Below are 22,418 nucleotides of genomic sequence, written 5' to 3'. Positions count from 1 at the left end.
CAGATTTGATGTTTTCCATCAATAAACTAAGAACTAACGTGTAAAAACATTTAAGTAGTATTCTATACTTCTAAAGTATATAAAAGTATATAAATATTCCAGTTTACACGGATTTTTGTGTGGGTTTTCCGGCCACGGGTCCAGAGTTCTGAGATGTCAGATGTTTCTTGACATGTTTCTAGAATGTTCACAAAGAGAACTGGAACAAAGCAAGAGGTAAAAACAAAGAGATGCAGCTGTTAGATGTTGGAGGTGTCAACCCTTCACAATATATAGGCAAACCACGCCCCCTGCACACCTGAGATAGCACCGTTCACGCTGGGGGGGCTGCAGATGGGGAAACGCCCCCGAGTGCTGAGCTGCTGCTGTGCGCTGCTCCGCGGACACTCCCCGTTTTAAACCACGTTAAGCCTGGATTACGTTTCCCTGCACACGGAGACGCTGAGCGCGCTCTCACCACCGCAGACGCAGCGCACTGGAGATGTGATGCGAACCGCGGAGGATTTGTCTGTTCCTCTGGTTTTTTATTTTAAGTTGGCACCAAAATAGAAATAAAAAAGAAACTTGGCTGAACGTAAAATGCAGAAGAGCGTGCGCTACAACGAGGGGCACGCTCTGTATCTGTCGGTGGTTGCGCGTAAAGAAGGAACGAAGCGCGGCTTCCTGAGCAAGAAGACCACGGAGAACAGCCGCTGGGCCGAGAAGCACTTCGCCCTCTACCAGAACGTGCTCTTCTACTTCGAGAACGAGCAGAGCACGAGGCCCTCAGGTATCTACCTGCTGGAAGGATGCACGTGCGAGCGGGCACCGGCGCCCAAGGGCTCCGCCGTCACCAAGGAGCCGGTGGAGAAACAGCAGGTGAGTCAGTAAAGTAAAGTAAATGAAAGTAATTACAGGGAAATGGTGGTACTATTATTAGTGTTATTATTAATAATTCCGAGTTAAATTCTTATCTTAACTGATGTATTTAATTTATTTTTGTACATAAAGTGGTTAAATCAGATCCTCCAGTTGAGTTTTTCCAACATTTACTGTTTTAGTTTAACTAAAGGTCCAGTTTGTGAATATTGATGATTTTCTCTCCTTGTTCATGAATTAAACTGAACATGCATCAAGTTCAATAGTGTTTAAATGATCTGAGTTTTTCTCAGTAACTCTATTGATGCTGCAGAAGTCAGTTGGTGGAGTCCTGCTACTTCAGGTTCTTTGCTACTTTAAGTACGTTTTAGAGTGTGTACTTGTACTGTCCTCCCTTGTTTTCTTAGTGTTCTTTTGTTGTATTGTGCAGCTTCAGGTGTTGAACTGTTTGTTGGATAAATCATCAGTGTCAATATACCAACTCTGACTTTGAGAACCTTGTCCACCTGTCGCAGTCCAGCTCCGAACTCAAGCTCCACTTATTAGCTCCAAACAGCATCTAATGGCCTTCATCATTCATCCTCCTGTGTTTTTATCTCTGGATTTCGAGTCCTGCTTGATGCTTAACAGCTGATTATATATCCTGAATGTGATGGTTACTAAGTAATTCAATCAATCCATTACTTATTCAACAGAAAATAAATCATCAACACTTTTAATTCAACAAATGTAATTTTTCGAGTTATTATTGAAACAAAAATACTAATTAGCTTGTTTCATTTGCACCAAAGTTCATTGTGTCAGCATTTCTTGTGATTGCAGACCAGGAGTCTTTAGAATGATGGTTGGACAAAATAAGGCATTTACTCGACTTTACTGTAGAGGTAGGAGGGGACCATGAATTTGTTATGTGGTAGGGGACTAGTTGAGCTAGTCGAGTTTCTCATTAAGGACTGTGTTGCAGCAGTTGCATCTGGATGTGTGTAAAAGTGTTTCCATACAGTGAGTGATTCCACAGCTGAAGATAAAATTCAGATCTAGACATTATCTTTTGATGAAAGAAAGCTGTCCAGTTAAAACCGTGTTCGAGTAACTCCAAGTGTTTGAATGTTGGAAGAGGGAAGAATGGAAATGTTGTTTTGGACTAAGATCTGTTTAGTTTGAGGAAGTTGGACTATGTCTACGCTTTTATGTCATCCATGCAGTTTGTGGAGGTGGAATGAGCTGTGGGTGTCATGGAGTTGGTTCATATGTAAAGTAGTATGTCATCAGCGTAACGGCAGAGGCTGAGACTGCATCGAGTGAGGCTGCCCAGAGAAAGTAATGATGAAATAAAGCCAGAGGGCAGCGTGTATGATGTCACAGTGCAGGGAGTCAGCAGAGGTTACTGAGGACTTTGAGGAGTGTTGTTTCAATACTGTGTTGTTGATGGGGGCAGGATGAGGCCCTGGAGACGGTTCATGATGAAAATAATCATCACTTTCAGTCCTGAATGAACGCACACTGACACATCCCATCCCTCATATGGCTCTAAAGTCCCAGACTCTGTAATATGTGGACAATAAGACATTAGTTTTAGACAATGTGTTACTGGTGCTGTTGATAATTAAATTGTAATTATCAGAGTATTTACTCTGTGAACTAATGCAAATTTCAAATGACCCATTTTTGTGTTTATGCTGCTGCTGGGTTTGAAGATGGGCAGCAGCTGCGACCATGTAGATTATTGTCTCAGAAATATATGTTCTGTAAAGAAAGACACTTTCTCTTCTTCATATTTAGCTGTGCAAATAGAATTTGTTTCATTTTTTAGCTACAACCTGGATTATATCAGTTAAATCTCATTAATTCGCAGGTAATCTGTTACGCCTTGTTGGACACATGCTGTCTGTGGCACCGTGACCCAGTCATGACTTCACATGCTCTGTATTTAGAGGCACAGGAACAGACATGCTGCAGTGTGGTAACAATTAATCTGCTCACACGTCCTGTGTGTGGTGTGAATCTGCTGAAACACAATCACTCCTTTGTTTTTTAGGACATGACATGAGGTCCTGTACCTGGTGCATTTTGTGTAATGGGGAAAAACTATAACTAATATTCATTATATTCATAATTAACTATTGGCAGACTGCACAATTTGTGGGTGATTAGAGTCCTGAATTCTTGCTGTGACTTGGCTCAGAGATTTGACAGACTACTTGTTGGTACACAACAGATCACAGCCTGTTGTCCTCAGAGGAAGGTGCCATGGACCAGCTCGATATACGTCTACATACTTGTTCAAGTGTTCTCCGATCAAATTATAATGGGTTATTTGCTAATGCTAATTATGCTAATGGAGGTGCTTGCTGGGTTGGGCATTACAGTAATTACAGTAAATTCTACATAATCACAGAAAGAACTGAAACGTTAAGTAAAGTTCATTAGATTAGATCATTACTGATCTATATTAGCTGCAGTGGTACTTAACCACACAGTTGATGATGCGTAAAACCGATGGAATCCCCCCTTTTATAAATACAGATTACAAAACCACCAGCATGACTGTGAACTCATGTGGCACCGACTGAAATGCTTAATTTCTAGTTGGAGCAGAGTGTTGCTTACAAGAAAGTGTTCATCATAAAAACACAAAATAAAGTATACAGAAAATACCACATTCACATAAAGTACTTAACACAAAGACATAGCTTGCCTTTCACTTTGGGTTGGTGCGATGCAGGAGTTATGATTCAATATACGACATACTGCAAAACTGTAAGCAAGGAATTTGTTTTCTAATGGAAAACTACACAACACACATGCATTACATCTTTAAACAGGATGAAGAATTACAGCTGTCTCCAAATGTTTAAATACATTTCTCCAAAGTTCATTCTTGCCATACATTAATTTTAACTTCTACACTCATTATAAATGCAGGATGGATGCATTAGCCTCGTTAACTTATATAGACGTCATTCATTTTAATTGAATGAGTGAAGTAAACAGCAGCATTCATTCAAAAACAAATACAACCTGTCCACTATTTTTTAAATATTATAAAGCAGCAACTCGTCTTTCAGGTTGTCAAATATGCAAACTTAAACTTTATTTTTAGGCTCAGTTTCCTCATCGACCAGAGAATGGACCACTGTCCTGTGCTGTTGGATGTTTGCCCAACTTCTCACCTGTGTTGTGAATCCTGTTGTCAGGATGCAGATGACAACATATTCCATAATCGGCTATTTACATGTTTACAGGCGCCGTTTGTCCCCAGAGGTTCACAGAAATCACTCGCTTCTGTTTAATGTGATCATAACGCACATGAAGCAGAATTAAAGAAACTAGTTTAGATTTTACGTGTGTTTACTAGAAATGAGTGAGTGAATAGTTTTTAAAATCAAAGTCAAAGAAAATAATTAGTAATAATAATTAAATTCGCTTTTGCATGTTGATCATGAAGTCATTTTAAAAGTGAGACTAAAACATTTGATGGTACCAGGTTCTCGATGTGAGAGTTTGTTTCTCTTTGATAAGTAGTTGATTTATTTCACAAGCTGTTAAATGTGTGTTTGATGTATGATGAGCTGCAAATTCTCCTCCAGAACTGGAATTATGTTATTTACCTGCACATGTGGCCTTCTGTGAAATGAAAGAGGAAACAGTCAGAAACCTGAATCCAGCTGTTTGATGGACTGAGGCCAGAACATCCGGTCACGTTCTGTACAGAGTGTCTCACACACACTTCATCCTCTGTCGCCACGTTAATCTACTCCTGTTTCAATTTTAGATTTGTCACGTTCTAGTCTACAATGACCATACAAACACACACACACCTGAAGTCAGTGCTGTTAAGCTGCGACCCAAAGTGTGTAGCACCCTGGCGTTAGAGCCACAGGAGTCTGTCTGTCTGTAGATACTGTTTACTCCTCACTGACTGTCAGCTGGGAAATCAGACTGGACGGTGCAGCTGAAGTGCAACAACACCCTCAAACTGATGGTCAAGACTGGAGAAGAACTAGTTTGTACCATTCACTAAACGATGTGTGTGTTGCTGCCGTCAGTGATCAGACTGGAAGTCGTGTTGAAACATCTGAAAGCAGCGACATTTAACGAGGAACAAATGAAACCGAGTGAGGATGAAGATGGCTGGAACGCTGGGGCTGACGTGTTCTGTAACTTCTCTTTCTGTTCTCTCCTCATTTGTTAGACAAATATTTCTGCAACATTCGTGTAAAGAACAGAATCCAACTCTTTAAATCTGAATCCATAAATGTTTGTGATATCGCTTTCACTCTTTTTGTGAAGTGTCTCTGTTCTCATTGGCCAGCTTGCTGCAGTCGACCAACACGGCTCTACGGGAGTGTAATGTTAATACAAGGAAGAGAAAACAGTTCTTTTGCAGTTGTACATCACAATTTGAAAATACAGTTAGAACTTCTTCTGATTCTTTGAATGTGGACATGTCACAGCTGAGAGGAAGCACGTCCAACATCAGGCTGAAAGTAACGAGATCCATGACACAAACAGTTGTGGTTTGATCTTGTCCTAATGAAGGCCGCTCGCCTTGACGGTGGGTTAAATCTGACGCTGAGGTTTTTAATAGAACGACATTAAAGTCGCACAAAACATCAGAGAGCATCAAAGCTGCTGTGTACAATTGGTAACTCGGCTCCTTTTAAATCCACTCTTCACAGACTCTGTAGAAACCTGATTATTCTGTGGCTGAGATCATCAACACGCTGTTAATGAGACTGTTCCAGTGTGTCTTAAATATCATAAATAACTAATCCACAGAAATATGGAAGTTACACATGCTGAAGGCTTCACGAGGCAGAAGTTAAGATGTTCTCTGTTGTCTGTTCAGTCGTGACAACAGCCGGCTCCACCCAGCGTTTACCCAGTGATGACTACATTTGTAACATCCCATTTAATAGGATTAGACTTAGCTGAAGTCAATCAGCAATTAAATTTGAGCAGCACTGAGAGAAGTCGCTGCTGAGACCGGGAAACACTATAAGCAGCAGGGGAACGGTCCGTGTAAGGCCTGCGCTGGTTGGTTTGTGAACTTGGATCAGTTCTGTAAGATTAAACTAACTCAAATAAGAGATGTTTCAGTTAGGCCCCATTTTAAAAAACACACTGCACATGAATGTGCTACTGCAGCTACGATCTGTGCACTCGACAGACTTTTACTCCAGGGAACGTTCCTGAGGAAAAGTGTAAAGATGATATGTGATGTGTGAGCTGCACTGAGTCCGTCAGCGGCTTTCTACCTGATTGTTCATCACAGAACGTATAGTTCAGGATCTTTTTGTTATGACAGCGTGTGTGTGTGTTTCTCCAGCTCCAGATTAGGTTTGTTTAGTGATCAGAGTAGAGTTCAGTATGAGATGTGAATGAAGCCTCACTGGTTGTGTGATGAGGTGGAGTTAGGTTGTGGTCTGTGGCTGTTTACAGCTTGTTCCTGACATTAAAATAATAAAACTGAACCAAAACAACCAGTTTGATAATTCAGTTAGTCCACGTTGACCCACTGTATTATCAGATTTAAATAAGAACCTGTAACATCAACAGGTTCATTAAAAGCTTTTCTTTTCCCAGTTGCTTGATGCTAAAGTTGCTGTTCACGCATGCTCCAGGTGGAGGATGTGTTTCCATGGTGATCAGGGTTGATTGTTGAAGTGGGTTATGTACCGTGGTACATACAGTAAGTTAAACGAGACGTGACGTGACGGAATTTAAAAGTGAAATGGAAACAGTTGATGATGAAGAGGAAGATGATGAAGGCTCAGTGATTAATTAAACTAACATTAAAATGCATCTGATGAATCTTAAAGCAGGACTGTGTGTTTGCTGTTGACATGTAATATGTATATGTCCAACGTGCAGCTTCACTAAGAAAAACCTCCTCTCTGGTCCTTTCGCCTGCAGACGCTGTCTGAATATCCAGTCAACACAGGCGCACCTCACACTGCTGCTACCTTCTACTGTACTCCAGTGGATCTGTTTCTCTTTTTCTCTGTGCATGGTGGATATTTTAAATCCTGCAGCTGTCTGTAACTAACCTGTTTGAGCATCAGTGACTAGTGTTCATATTGTAACAGTAAGTTACACAGGACTAACAACGATGCAGTCCTACAGTGAGTGGGACACACTGTGGTTCAACTAGTCTCTGTCTTTTGTTAAAATTCTAAATCAAAGCAAAAAACAAAATCGAACATTTAGACAATAAAACTAATGTAACTGCGAATTAGAAGGATGAAATGGTAAAATTATAAATAAAACTGTCAGTCAGCATTAAACTAGTTGGAAAATCCAACATTTCTTATTAATCCAACTAAATGTTGCAGAGATGTTTTCGTCTGAAGTTATGTGAAGTAAAGTCCAAACGTGTGAGCAGGTGAACTCGGAACTCGAACGCTGAACATCAAGTAAACGTAGTTACAGAAAGTTACAACAGCTCAGAGTCCATAAAATAATGACGACGTCTCTACAGTTTACAGAAACTGTTATGATGACGATTCGATCCGTCACTGACTGAAACCACACGTTTGTGTCTTTCAGGTCATTTTGTGTTCAAGGTGTCACATGAAGTGAATTTTGGACGTAGTGATGCTGGTTGTGGAGCAGAGCTTAAAGCTCCGGTCTGCCTGTCTCTCTGTCTCTCGCTCATTGTTATCCTGTAGCTTAAAGCAGGCTTGTGGTCGGGGAAGCCGCATTAGCACTGCAAGGAACTGAACGAGCCTTGATGGTTATGTAAACCCTCGCTCTCTCCCTCCCCCTACACACACACACACACACACACACACACACACACACACACACACACACAAACAAGCCCTTAAGCCTCTCTCTGGTCTGCAGCCGGCACACGCTAGCAAGTGTCTCTCACCCGCTTATCGTTACATCATTACTACACAGGCCCAGTTTCTCTCTGCCTCGGCCCTCAAAGCACTTTGTCAGATGTTAGAATAAAATGTGAAAAGAGTTCTGCAGGATGCAGCGAGGTCCCTTCATCGACGTGCAGCTCACTTTTTGTTGAGCACAAACTGAAAAGCACAAATAAAAGTGAACGTAAAAATAAAATGTTTTAATATAACACACGATTATTTATTGTACATATTCATATTCTTTGTCTTTTTAGTGCCACGTACTGGTTTTCTTCATAGATAGATGTAAAGATTTAACATTTTCACGTAACCATGTGTATTTAGTGCCTGATCTGCGTCTAATCCAAACCAGTGTCCAGAGGTTCTCTGAAGGTGCCAGTGAATCACATGAGAGGGTTGGGACAAACAAATGGGCTTTAAAGTGCGACGTCTTGTTAAAAATAATTCTTTAGATATAGTTTTGAATTATTTTGGTAAATACCTAATACCTATGAGTTCAATTCCTCTCAGATCTGTCCTTTGTCTAACAGAAATCTTAATTTCCTCTCTCTCTATTTTCAGTGTGCTAGATTACAGTTAAAGTCAGTAAACAAGCCAGAATGACGTCATTTCTGATCCACACATCTCTCTTCTCTGTGCAGCTTCTGTGTCTTGAGTAAAAAACTAAAAGGACGATTATCTTGGTCCTTTTTGTTGTGCAGCCCTTTAGTAGTGATGTACTGTGCACCTGCATTTTTCAGTTCTTCAGTGTGATGGATCCTGTGTTTGTCAGGAAGGTGATATTTGTGTTTTACTAACCAAAGGTCGTGTTACTCACTTCATTGGATCATGGATATTATTGTGGTGATGCAGGAGTGTTAGGACACGCTGCTGCGACGACGGGCCTCTGGGTTACAGCCCATAATAATAATAATAATAATAATAATAATAATAATCTGTTGTGTCTTTGGGAAATGACTGCTCTATGACTGATTTATTATAAAATAACAGCTCATATGTTCTATTATTGAAAATATAATGTCATAAGCAATGACAATATGGAGCAATAAGCATCTCTGCAGCAGCTACTGAGCATCAAGACTGAAATGTTTGCTGTCGCCCAGCTGCAGTATTTTCAGCAGATCTGACCGTTAGTGACAAGGCTCCATCACCTCATGTGCCAATTGTCACCTCGTCTCATTATTTAGCAGGAGCTGTTCTTCTTTGTGCTATTTTAGTGCTGCTGGGCTCCACTCGGGGCTGAATCTCTGACACGAGGAGTCTGGATATGAAGCTCTGAGCATCTGAGACCAGTGGGGCTGCGACTTGTATTTAGACTTTAAACTTGAAATTCAAGTTTCTCCAGCGAAAACGTAATAAAATAAGACAGAGATTAAAAATCACAGATCCCTCGGTTGAGTGGCTCCCTCTCTGTGATGCTGCTCTGCAGGAATTACAGCTTTAGGAACTGAGCAATCAGGGTGGGACTGGTGTGGAGGCTGGGGCTCAACGCCTGTAATGTCGCTTCACTAATTTAATGAATAACTTCTTTGTACAGTAGCAAGAAAAGGTAACGGCTCCCTTGAGGTCTGGACTCTGACTAGGCCAGAAGAAGAAGCTCTGAGTTCTCTTTGTCTTTAATACAGTTCCACTTCCTGATCATTTTTGGCCACGATGGACAGAAACCTCTGGAGCTGCGGTCAGAGGAAGAGTCGGACTGCAATGAGTGGGTGGAGTGCATCCAGCAGGCCAGGTAGGACACGGCTGCTCTTAATATTTAAGTTGCAGCGTATTTATTTGAGCTCTCTACGAGACGACTTTATTTATTTCAGTTTGATTCACTTTATATTCTACATGTTATTAAAGATTAAACTGACTTTAAAACTTTTTTATTTTTATCTACTAAAGCAAATTCACTATAAACAGTTTGGTAGCTTTTTATATTTATTTAGTATAAGATTCAAATTCACCAGTATGAGAGTCAGAGAGTCAGTTTAAACATGTTTTTTTTATTGCAGCTCTCAGTAAAGATTTTGGCATTTTTATCCAACCCCTCTTTTTCTATGATACCTCTGTACTTGTCGAGGTCTGTTAAATTTATTCAATCTTTAAATAAAGGTCTTGTTCAGATGCACATTAGAAACAACTGTTTAACATCTGTGAGTGTGTGTGTGTGTGTGGTCACACGGATGCGTTCTGCTCGCAGCGGTTCACATTTAGGTCACCGCGGTGCTGTACTGCAACACTGGTTACATCAGACTTGATCTCACCGCTCGACCTCTATTTCTGTCTGCTCCTCCTCTCTGTAGCTGTTTTCCTGTTTTTATATGATGCACCTCAAATGGCCTGTTTCATATTTTCATACACATGGTGTCATGTGGTTGCTTTTCAGTCTCAGTCCCAGTTTGTCGCCTTGTTAGATAACCGTCTCTGTGGATGTCAAATTATGTCTTACCCACTTGTCTTGTGCTTGTCCTTCTCCCGTGCTTCAGTTACTCTGACATCATCATCGAGCGCGAGATCCTGATGCAGAAGTACATCCACCTGGTCCAGATCATGGAGACTGAGAAGATAGCAGCCAATCAGCTGCGCACTCAGCTGGAGGACCAGGACACTGAGATCGAGAGGCTTAAAGCTGAGGTATGCATGAGTGCACCCGCATCAGTGTGTGCATGCATACATAAATCCAGATCCAGTCACAAGAGCGTGCACAGGCCCCCCCAATGCAAATTCATCTGGTGTGATGGGAAACACTTTGGTTTAAAGGAAAGCACACACTGACTGACTCCAGTGATTCCAGGACCACTACTTATCATGCATATCATAACACTGTTGTTAAAACAGATTGTAGTGCTGAACAAAGCGAAGGAAAGGATCCGGCCCCAGCAGAACAACCAAGACGAGGAGGACCTGGATATAAAGAAGATCAAAAAGGTAAGAGGCTGATGGGACGTGATTATGAGCAGAAACACAAAGACGAACGTCTTCGAGACGCCTCGTTGTGCTGCTGCTGTGCAGGTGCAGAGCTTCATGCGTGGCTGGCTGTGCCGGAGGAAGTGGAAGATTATCGTCCAGGACTACATCTGTTCCCCTCACGCTGAGAGCATGAGGAAGAGGAACCAGATCGTCTTCAGCATGGTGGAAGCAGAGACGGAGTACGTCCACCAGCTGTCCATCCTGGTGAACTGTTTCCTCAGACCGCTCCGCATGGCCGCCAGCTCCAAGAAACCCCCCATCAGCCATGACGACGTCAGCAGCATCTTCCTCAACAGGTACTGATATGTGTGCTTTTCATTGTGTGCAGCAGCAGCAGTGTGAACCGGTTCACAGTCACAGTAAGAACGTCTTCTCCTCTTCTAGTGAGACCATCATGTTTCTGCATGAGATCTTCCACCAAGGTCTAAAGGCTCGGATCGCCAACTGGCCCACTCTGGTTCTGGGTGAGTATTTGTCGCATGTTTTAGCTCATTACAATGAACTGTATATACGTCAAACGACTACATGATTAGCTTCTGTAATGTTGCTGCTCTTGTCTTACGCTCTTCTCTTTTCCTTTGCTGGATTTCTTTTCTGTTGGATATTTTATCCTGGTGCTTTTCAGCTTTGACATGAATTCATGCTGTGTTTCTTCTCCACACCCAGCGGACCTGTTTGACATCCTGCTGCCCATGCTGAACATTTACCAGGAGTTTGTGCGTAACCATCAGTACAGTCTGCAGGTGCTGGCAAACTGCAAGCAGAACAGAGACTTTGACAAACTGCTCAAGCAGTACGAGTCCAACGCTGCTTGTGAGGGCCGCATGCTGGAGACGTTCCTCACTTATCCCATGTTCCAGGTCATATAAACACTTTTTAACCTGAACCTCTGTATTTAGATCTGTAATAGTAATAATTTAGTCTTCCTGGGTCTGAGTTTTTCTGGTTTGAAAGTCAGTTAAGACACAAAGATTACTGCACACAACGTAACTCAAACTTATTCAATTCAATTCAATTCAGTTTTATTTGTATAGCGCCAATTTACAACAGAAGTTATCTCAAGGCACTTTACAGTGTTTAAGGTTTAAGACCTTACAGAAAATATTTATACAAAAAATTATAGAGAAAACCCAACAATCCCATTTGAGCAAGCTTTAGGGCAACAGTGGAGAGGAAAAACTCCCTTTAGAGGAAGAAACCTCCAGCAGAACCAGGCTCATAGTGGGCGACCATCTGCCTCGACTAACAATGAAAAACAGACACAAACTGTTGAACATGATTCTAAAGACGTCCTCCTCTCATATCTCTTTCACTCTCATCATCTCATATCTTTGTGAATGTCTCTGTATAAACATGTGTTTGCTTCGTTGATGTTTTAGATCCCACGGTATATCATCACCCTCCATGAGCTGCTGGCACACACGCCTCATGAGCATGTGGAGCGCAAGAGTCTGGAGTTTGCTAAATCCAAACTGGAGGAGCTGTCAAAGTAGGTTTCTGACGGCTTTCATGACACACGGTGATAAACAACAGTGCTGCCGTCGATGGTGATGATTGTTTGTGCTGTCAGGATGATGCACGACGAAGTGAGTGACACAGAGAACATCAGGAAGAACCTGGCTATAGAGAGGATGATCGTAGAAGGCTGTGACATCCTGTTGGACACAAGCCAGACCTTCGTCAGACAAGGTGAGCTTTCCCTACAACATCTGTCTTTATCAAATCACTTGATCCCACGTCTCCATCACGTCTCACTCTGTCCACGTCCAGGCTCTCTCATCCAGCTGCCGCCCAGCAGTGAGCGGAGCATGCTCAGTAAGGTCCGCCTGGGCTCCCTCTCGCTGAGGAAGGAAGGAGAGCGACAGTGTTTCCTGTTCACCAAACACTTCCTCATCTGCACCCGAACCTCTGGAGGAAAACTGCACTTGCTCAAGGTCAGCCTCAGCTGTGCACAGGAATGTATGGGATTTGACTTTGGTGGTCAGAGGTCAAAGGTCAGGCTCACTGTGACCTCATGTATGTCACATTCTCATCAACACTGAACCTTAGACAGTCCTGAAGTTATATTACCTCTGGCACAAACGTCCACCTGAGCTCATGTATAAAACTGTGTGTGTGTGTGTGTGTGTGTGTGTGTGTGTGTGTGTGTGAGAACTACCACATCACTGACTGGTGGAAGGATACAGCTGCAGTAAACTGTACTTTACTATATAAACGACTGTCGTTTAGTGGAGTTAGAATAACACACTTAAAAGCAGGAAACTCTTGTTTCTGTTCTCAGCAAGGAGGAGCGCTGTCTCTGATCGAGTGTACTCTTTTTGAAGAGCTAGACGCCAGTGACGAGGACTGTGAGTATGTCCAATCCAGCTTCTCTCCTCTCAGTATTTGTATTTAACGGACATGTGACACACGGGTGTGATTGTTGCAGACAATGCAGCAGGTCAAGGCTTCAGCCATCTGGAGTTCAAAATCGTGGTGGAGCCTCCCGACGGTCAGTCGTTCTCCGTAGTCCTCCTGGCTCCTTCTCGTCAGGAGAAGGCAGCGTGGACCAGCGACATCAGCCAGGTGAGACTGACTGGAGCAGACGTCCGGTACTAGTGGTGTTGAATAAAACCGTTGTTAATGCTGGTGTTTCTCTGCTCTGCGTCTTAGTGCATCGATAACATCCGATGTAACGGCCTGATGACCAGTGTGTTTGAGGAGAACTCCAAAGTCTCTGTGCCGCATATGATCAAGTAAGAAAACACAGTTCTTATAGTTTGGGAGGTTTCAGACATTATAGACATTTTTAATACACAATATCTAACAAGGACCAGTTAAATAATCAGTAAGTTTATTTTGACTCGGTTCCATCTTCACCGTCCTGCTGCTCTAAATACTCACTAATCCACCAAATTTGGATTAATCCGCCATTGAAAATAGTCCCTAACAAATCTATGATTTCCTTCTGTTTAAGTCACATTTTCTAAAAACTGCAGCAGCTGAAAATCATTTTGTGAGTTTTACGTCTTCAGTATGAGCCTCCATGTTTTACTGTTTTCAGTCTTTCACTGAACATGGTGAATGAACCTGAATATTTTTGCCTTTAAGGTCTGATGCCCGGCTCCATAAAGACGATGTCGACATTTGTTTCAGCAAGACCCTCAACTCGTGCAAAGTCCCACAGATCCGTTATGCCAGCGTGGAGCGTCTGCTGGAGCGTCTGACAGACCTGCGCTTCCTCTCCATAGATTTCCTCAACACCTTCCTCCACACGTACCGGATCTTCACCACAGCGGCCGTCGTCATAGACAAGCTGGCCGACATCTACAAGAAGCCGTTTACCTCCATACCTGTCAGGTACGAGCTGCTGATGTGTCTCCAATGGTCTGTAAGAAGCGTGCACATATTCATCCGTCCTCCTCTTGTTTCCTCCTCTCATGCTTCAGACTCATGCGTTTCCATTTCCTCATTTTTTTAACTTTGTCATTCTCCTCATCCTTCACCTCCTATCTTCATCCTCCACCCTCCTCCTCCTCCTCCTCCTCCTCCTCCTGGTCCTCTTCACTCTCCCAGGGTTGAGCAACATTCATGTGATCGTCTGTCCATCATGTCCCTCTGCCCCGACTACAGTCTGAAGATCACACAGCTTGCTCTGGACCAGTCTAAGTAAAGACACCTGTAGGACTCGGTGATTCTCGTGTACCTGTGTTCAGTTAGAGACACGCCCCCCCTGATCAGCTCTTCTTCTTTCTCTCAGGTCTCTGGAGCTGTTCTTCGCCACCAACCAGGGGGCGTGGGGAACCGACCCCTTAAACAACAAATCTCCGAGGCTGTGCCGCAAGTTCTCCTCCCCTCCTCCTCTCTCCATCCCCTCTCGCACCTCCTCCCCCGTGCACTGCCGCAAGCTCTCCCTCAGTTCCCCCATCTGTGTGAAGGTGGGAGCCTTGGACCTGTCCACCACCCCCTCCTCCTCTGCAGCCAACTCCCCCACCTCGAGTTACAGCCCCTCCATCTCCTCTCCTCCTCCCAGCTCAACCAGGCCTCCCTCTGGCTTTTCCTCCCCCCCTCCCACAACCACGCGTTCTCCCAGCCTCCCCCAGGCCACTGGGGTGTCCTCACCACCTCCGGTCTCCACCAAGGCCCCGCTGGACCTCAGCCGTGGTCCCAGTTCCCCAGAGCTGAGCCCAGCTGCAGGGGAAGACGTCAGCGGAGAGCTGCCCCGCATCGACGCCTTGTGTGGGAAGCTGAGGCGAAGCATCCGCAGAGGTACAGAGCTGGAAGACAGCATGTGATTCACTCTCTCAGTCCCATATGAACATCAGCACATGTGTGGGCTCACGCCTGAGAGTCGGCTCACACATAATGATGCCTGAGTATAAATCTGAGGTTAAAAAGAATAAATGTCTGAAATTTACAGGATCTTTTTTAAGGAAACCTGAGTTTTGAACATCAGGCTTCAGCTAACATGAGTTATTTCTTACTGAGTCTGATGCATCACTGATAGTGGCCTGCCAGCACAAATAGAGACATAAATGGGTCAACATTACCCAACAGAGGAATAATCGTGCTCTTAGATCACCATCTGGCTACAGCTGCCTGTTCACTATACAGACAGCGGCGGAGCAGTGGGTCGGAAACGAAATCAGACCAAATACTGAAGAGGAGACAAAGACGAGATAAAAAGAGGACGACATGAAGAGTCCTTCAGTAACATTTAAAACAAGATGCGACATACACACAAAGTCTGAGATTAGTATGGTCGTAGCAGAAATCTGTGATATTTTCAGTTTCAGTTTGAGGATTTAGAGACACGAGAAGTTCTGAAATGTAAAACGGAGAAAGGAACACGTGAAGCTCAGAGCTCCTGGAGTTTTATCCACTGAAGTTAATGTTCAGGTGGATTTAGACTTTGGATTTGTTGGTCATCAGTGAATCAGCAGATTAAAAAAATAGTTTTTATTTGCAGCCTGATTTAACAGGAGTGCGTGTGAAGAGTTCGATTACCTGTCTTGTGCAGTGTTGTTACAGAACTGATCCTGGATTCATCATCCATCCTGATTCTCATTAGTATCACTGAGAAGGTTTAACGCCTGGCTTGTTCCTCCTCTAACAGCTGTCCTGGAGTCAGTGTCTCTGGATAAATTCATTCCTGAATCACCAGCCAGCAGCGAGCCGGGCGACATGTCTCCCTGTCGCTCCCCTTCAACGCCGAGGCATCTCCGCTACAGACAGACGGGAGGTACAAACACACATCTCGTACTAGACTCACAGACCGGACGCGTCCCGCTGCAGCTCTTTTAGCTTTAACGTCTTTCCTCCTTGCAGTCACGTCAGCGGAGAACTCTCGCTGCACAATGTCTCCGGCTTCGGCGTTTGCCATCGCCACTGCAGCCGCCGGGCACGGCAGCTCCCAGGGTGAGAAAACAACACAGAAGAAGACAAATGTGGCTTTAATGTGTTAAATCAAGAAGCAGCAACATATCACCTGCTGTAAAGAGTGAAAGGACTAATCTTAAGTTTTTCCTCTTAGGTTTCAGTAATTCTGAAAAAGCCTTTGACAAAGAATTCATCATCCGCAGAGCTGCCACCAACAGAGTCCTCAACGTGCTGCGACACTGGGTTTCCAAACACTCTCAGGTGAGTCCACAGTAACAGGAAGTGGCCCCACGAGCTGCCTCCAGCTGTCTGACGAAGACAGAGAGCTCCGAATTATGGGCTGGTTAATGCAGAACACCACAATCTTAGAGTGAGGAGGAGGCCCGGTGCCCTGTGGTCTGTGGTCTGTGGTCAAACTCTCCACAGAGATTCATTCAAGTAGTTTATAAAACATCTGATGGAAAAATCCTAGTGGTGCTGTTTGACTTCAGTGCTCCACTTAATAAAAGTGTACGATTCTTTCACTTCAGAAAAATCCACATCAGTAAATCAGTTTGATCCTCTGAGCTGAAGAGGACTTGTTCTACTTTAACTGCAGCTTGAGACAAAGCTAAATGCTTCCTGGTTGCTGCTTTAATCCTGTTTGTCTGTTTTTTAAATGCACAATAAGATCTCGTCCATTAGGACACTTTAAGACTCTGTTATTGTCGTGTGCGTCTCCTCCTTCTCCTCCTCTCTCCAGTGGAGGGGCTCTTTTCTCCCTCCCGGAGTTCGTGCAGAAAGGTCAGCCTTCTCCCCAGGGACCCTGAAAGAACTATCATTTTCATTTAACATTATATAAGATGCTATTTTTGTATCTGGACGTTTTAACCTGAGACTGAACTTTAGATTCTTTTTCCTATTGATAATCCAACATCAGGTCTGTTCGTACCACCTCGTTTTGCTCAAGTTTTTTAAAGTGTACTTCAATTGTGTTTTTGCGTCAGGACTTTGAGATGAACAGCGAGCTGAAGACGGGGGTGATCAGTCTGTTGGAAGAGGTGCTGCGAGATCCAGACCTGCTGCCACAGGAGAGGAAGGCAACGACCAACATCCTAAGGTACTAATCTAAATCTAATCATCCTAAATACTAATTCACCAGTTTAAATGAAGACAGAAAGAACTGATCATTACATCATAGATTATTATACTTTTATTATACTTCACTGATTATTATTACTCTAAAAAGTAAAGTGGAGGTGTGGGAAGGTGTGACTGTGTGTTTTCTCTTCAGTGCCGTTTCTCAAGAAGAACAAGATGATGCTCAGCTGAAGATAGAGGACATTCTACAGATGGTCAGTACGACTGTTAGTACGACTGTTAGTACGATTGTTAGTGCGACTGCTAGTGCGATTGTTAGTACGATTGTTAGTACTACTCTTGGCACTGCTGTCAGTATGACTGTCAGTACTACTGTTAGTATGACTGTCAGTACTACTGTTAGTACTACTGATAGTACGACTGTCAGTACTACTGTCAGTACGACTGTTTGTGCGTCTGTTAGTACGATTGTTAGTACTACTCTTAGCACTACTGTCAGTATGACTGTCAGTACTACTGTTAGTACGACTGTTGGTACGACTGTTAGTACGATTGTTAGTACAACTCTTAGCACTACTGTTAGTATGACTGTCAGTACTACTGTTAGTACTACTGATAGTACGACTGTTAGTACTACTGATAGTATGACTGTTAGTACGACTGTTAGTACTACTGTTAGTACGACTGTTAGTACGACTGTCAGTACGACTGTTAGTACTACTGTTAGTACGACTGTCAGTACGACTGTTAGTACTACTGTTAGTACTACTGTTAGTACTACTGATAGTACGACTGTTAGTACGACTGATAGTACAACTGTCAATATGACTGTCAGTATGACTGTCAGTACGACTGTTAGTACTACTGTCAGTATGACTGTTAGTGCGATTGTTAGTACGATTGTTAGTACTACTGTCAGTATGACTGTTAGTACGATTGTTAGTACTACTCTTAGCACTGCTGTCAGTATGACTGTCAGTACTACTGTTAGTACTACTGATAGTACGACTGTCAGTACTACTCTTAGTACGACTGTTGGTACGACTGTTAGTACGACTGTCAGTACTACTGTTAGTACGAATGTTGGTACGACTGTTAGTACGACTGTTAATACTACTGTCAGTACGACTGTTTGTGCGTCTGTTAGTACGACTGTTAGTACTATTCTTAGCACTAGTCAGTATGACTGTCAGTACAACTGTCAGTACTACTGTTAGTACTACTGTTAGTACGACTGTTAGTACGACTGTTAGTACTACAGTTAGTACGACTGTCAGTATGACTGTCAGTACTACTGTCAGTATGACTGTCAGTACTACTGTCAGTACGACTGTCAGTACTACTGATATTATGACTGTCAGTACGACTGTCAGTACTACTGATATTACGACTGTCAGTACGACTGTTGATATTACTCTTAGTACTACTGTCAGTACCACTGTCAGTACCACTGTCAGTATGACTGTTAGTACGACTGTCAGTACTACTGTTAGTACTACTGTCAGTATAACTGTTAGTACGACTGTCAGTACCACTGTCAGTACCACTGTTAGTACGACTGTTAGTACTACTGTTAGTACTACTCAGTATTACCCTGAAGGGATTTCACAAAAAGAGGAAATCTTAAAGCAGTCATTGAAATACTGTGTTTCCTGGTTGTGGAACAGAAAAGCTGCCCTCTGCTCCACTTCATCGTGGTAAGAACGATGTAGTTTCAGTGTGATGTGGTGAATTCTGTGACGACCCAGTTAGAGACGTGACGTTAACCTGTGTTTGTGTGTTTCCATATTCTTCTTGAATGTGTTCTTTATGTACCTAATAAAACACAAACTGTATGAATGGAGTGTACTGCATGTTTGTGTGTGTGTTTCCAGGCGGAGAGTCCGAAAGCCGAGTGCTTCGAGTCTCTTTCAGCTATGGAACTGGCCGAACAGATCACGCTACTGGATCACATCGTGTTCAGGAGTATTCCCTACGAGTGAGTAAACCAGCCAGCACAGTTTGAAGTGGTCGGTTGTAGACACGTGTAGCTTTAACTAAATCACTTCTGATTAATACCACATCGTTTGACTTTTCCAGGACGGTGAATATTTTCAAACCAAACCCAATTTATAGATTTACATAGTCAATAAAGTTTCCACTGATAAATTGATCATTAGTTAATATTTTAATAGTTTTCTTTCCCTGCTTTCTTAACCTTAGCATTAAATTATGTTAGTTCTAAGAAACCTCAAGGAAAAAATATTAAAAAATGATGCTCCTGTAAAATAGTGCATTAATTACGCTGTAATATTTTTTACCACCTATGAAACCAGCTCACAGCTGCTGTGGTAAACAAACTATTATTTACTTATACTCGACTGGAACTTATGTTTCCTCCGCTATCAAACCACCACGGTCTGTTTACTGTCGTAAACTTAACTGAACCAAAGTTTCTGAAGTTAAATGGACTGAAGACTTGGTCAACGAGGCAGCACCTCATTAAACCTCAATGCTCCTCTCACAAACATAGTGGATAGAGTAGATATTTAATCTGTCAGTACACAGTAGAGTTAGTGTGATTGCTCAATTTGATGCCGACTGTTTCCTGTGCTGCAGGGAGTTCCTGGGTCAGGGCTGGATGAAGCTTGATAAGACAGAGAGGACTCCGTTCATCATGAAGACCAGTCAGCACTTTAATGATGTAAGACTGAGTCCGTTAGGTGGCGTGCTTTGCTTTTCGCTGCAGTAATCTGTTTGTCATGTGCAAAATCAGAGCGTGTAAGGTAGAGATGATGAACTCTACTCTTCTCCTCCTCTCACCACAGATGAGCAACCTGGTGGCATCTCAGATAATGACCCACACTGACGTGGGCTCCAGGGCCAGCTCCATAGAAAAATGGCTGGCAGTGGCTGATATCTGTCGGTGCCTCAACAACTATAATGGAGTGCTGGAGATCACGTCCGCTCTCAACCGGAGCGCCATCTACAGGCTGAAGAAGACCTGGGCCAAAGTCTGCAAACAGGTGGATATCATACCTTAAACAGCTGCTGGGAATTAAACTTGCTTCAACAAAGCTGCAACAATTTCTCTGTGTTTTAGACGAAAGCTCTCATGGACAGGCTGCAGAAGACGGTGTCGTCAGAAGGGAGGTTCAAGAACCTCAGAGAGACCCTGAAGAAGTAAATCAGCAGAGAAACTTTAGTACATTAGTAACTGTTCAGAGCTCGTCCTCCTAATTCTAACCCTACTGTTTGCATTGTGCGTGTGCAGCTGTAACCCTCCATGTGTCCCGTACCTGGGCATGTACCTCGCTGACTTGGCCTTCATTGAAGAGGGAACGCCGAACTTCACAGAGGAAGGCCTGGTTAACTTCTCCAAGATGAGGATGGTAAAGATCTCCTGTTCCTTTACAGTCCTGTAACGCTCTTTGTTCTCCACCTGCCAACTTGAAACTCATTCTTCAGGTGGACAAACACGGCTCTGAGGAGATGATCAGGTCACTTTTCAGCAGTAAATCAGTGGAAACTAACTTGTGTTTGGTTTGTCAAGTGTCTGTAGGTTGGAGCTTGTCCTCAGCTTAAGTTATCTGTTGTCTCTGTCTCTGCTCTTTCAGATTTCTCATATCATCCGTGAGATTCGTCAGTTCCAGCAAGCACCTTACAGGATTGAGCACCAGCCCAAGGTGTGTTCGATAATATCACATCATAACATAAATTGTTTGGGCCTTATGAAACAGGAATTGAATTATTTAAAATATCTTGTCCGTCCTCCAGGTGACTCAGTTTCTCTTGGATAAGACCCTGGTGATGGATGAAGACACCCTCTATGAGCTCTCACTGAAGATCGAGCCCAGAGTCCCTCCTGGCTAATTCAGAACACTCAAGCTTGAGCTCGTTTGTTCATAAGAAGGGGTTGTTACCAGTTATTGTGCTCAGGAAACTCTGGAGAAATGTGCCTTGTATGAACATCAGATATGTGTGTATTTAGTAAACTCTTAAATGCCATAAAATCATACAGTTATGACTGTAGAAGCCTGTTAGCTGCGAACATGGCAGTAGAACGTATCCACATGCTGCTATCACACTGTAAATACCAAACTATCTGCCTCTGTAGTTTGCTCAGAAACACTGTCACATGAGTTTTACACTAGTTGTGTGATCGTGACTGGATTGACCGGCCTGGAGGACAAATATGAGCCGCTGTGTGTCCTGACCTCTGCTACTTACACAACGTGCAGTTCCACAAATATCCCTGATATGAAAGATCAGAAAGATCAGGACAGAATGAAAGATCTCAGCAGCAGCTTTCAATCACCACAATGAGAGCAAAGAAATTTGAAACTTTTAGTTTTCCAACATTACAAAGGCAAAAAATATTTTTTGAGTCCGTGGGTGTCGCATGTCCTGCAACTCCTGCTGCCACCACCAGAGAGCAGTCCTGTTCCTGGGGCTTTTAAACCCAGTGTCAGTGGAAATTGGCCTGAAAACATTAGGAACCACTAAATAACTGAGCTCAGACATGTTCACAAGTTCTCAAACTAAATAACAATTAGTCAAATGACCTTGAGCCGAGTGCTGCACACTGAACCTGGGGTCGTGGGTCTGGTGGAGGTCTGGATGAGTCCACTGGTTGGTTTCATAGACGGTTTCTTAAACAGCTGGAATCTCTGCCGACTTGTCCGTTTCTGGATATCGATGCTCACAGCAGAACGTCAGCATTTATTTCTTGTTTGTTGCAGCTGCTACTGTTGCATCTTATCTCAAACCTGAAATTTAAAATCTTTACGGACAAACGACGTCTTTTCAGTTTTTTGTACACAGTAATGATTTCTGCTTGTTTTTTAAGGGGAGTGACTTAAAACGTTTCTTACATGCTGCAAACTACAGTTTCTTTTACATGCGTCATTGTTATTAGTTCCCTGTTAATGTTATCTTTTAATTATATTCATATTTTAAACCTTGTTGACTGTTTAACACTTTAAAATAGAAAAATCTTTGCACTGTTTGTAAAGAATGTCAATAGACTCCAAACTTCATGCATGTTCATGATCTTTTCCTTAGAAAAACTACTGAAGATATCTGTGCAGGTTTTTTAGCTTCATTTCTTTTGGAGGAATCTTTAAATGCTTTAATACTTTAGTGTAGAAACCCCCACTTTCTTACTCGGCTGTATGATTTAAATTCCAGCTTTGCTGTTGTTTTTTTCCATTCATTTCTCTGTAACATACAGATATGTACACACCAGGCTTCAAAATAAAAGCAAACAAATTGTGATTTAGTCACATGTTGTTGTTCCAGTGACAGAAA

At 42.9% G+C, this 22,418-nt stretch overlaps 1 protein-coding gene across 2 annotated transcripts; it reads left to right on the top strand.

Annotated features, from left to right (window-relative positions):
• The first annotated feature begins 410 nt into the window (after positions 1-410).
• On the top strand, positions 411-22,370 carry rasgrf2a (Ras protein-specific guanine nucleotide-releasing factor 2a). Of its 2 annotated transcripts, XM_026356436.1 has the most exons (28): positions 411-858; positions 9,362-9,468; positions 10,208-10,355; positions 10,560-10,649; positions 10,734-10,987; positions 11,076-11,155; positions 11,358-11,551; positions 12,071-12,180; positions 12,262-12,380; positions 12,462-12,625; positions 12,973-13,039; positions 13,120-13,256; positions 13,344-13,426; positions 13,782-14,030; positions 14,247-14,339; positions 14,431-14,939; positions 15,787-15,912; positions 15,999-16,088; positions 16,204-16,310; positions 17,036-17,148; positions 17,323-17,383; positions 19,004-19,107; positions 19,728-19,812; positions 19,937-20,134; positions 20,212-20,291; positions 20,383-20,500; positions 20,726-20,794; positions 20,886-22,370. In XM_026356436.1, exons 1-28 carry the CDS (start codon positions 580-582, stop codon positions 20,979-20,981), a joined length of 3,930 nt encoding a protein of 1,309 aa, XP_026212221.1. In that variant the 5' UTR covers positions 411-579; the 3' UTR covers positions 20,982-22,370. The 2 variants fall into 2 exon arrangements, with proteins under 2 accessions (XP_026212221.1, XP_026212222.1); XM_026356437.1 differs by lacking the exon at positions 14,247-14,339.
• Positions 22,371-22,418: the final 48 nt, after the last annotated feature.

The sequence above is a fragment of the Anabas testudineus genome, chromosome 12 (genome assembly GCF_900324465.2).
Source record: "Anabas testudineus chromosome 12, fAnaTes1.2, whole genome shotgun sequence".
NCBI lineage: Eukaryota > Metazoa > Chordata > Actinopteri > Anabantiformes > Anabantidae > Anabas > Anabas testudineus.
This window is presented reverse-complemented; position numbering and strand designations above follow the sequence as displayed.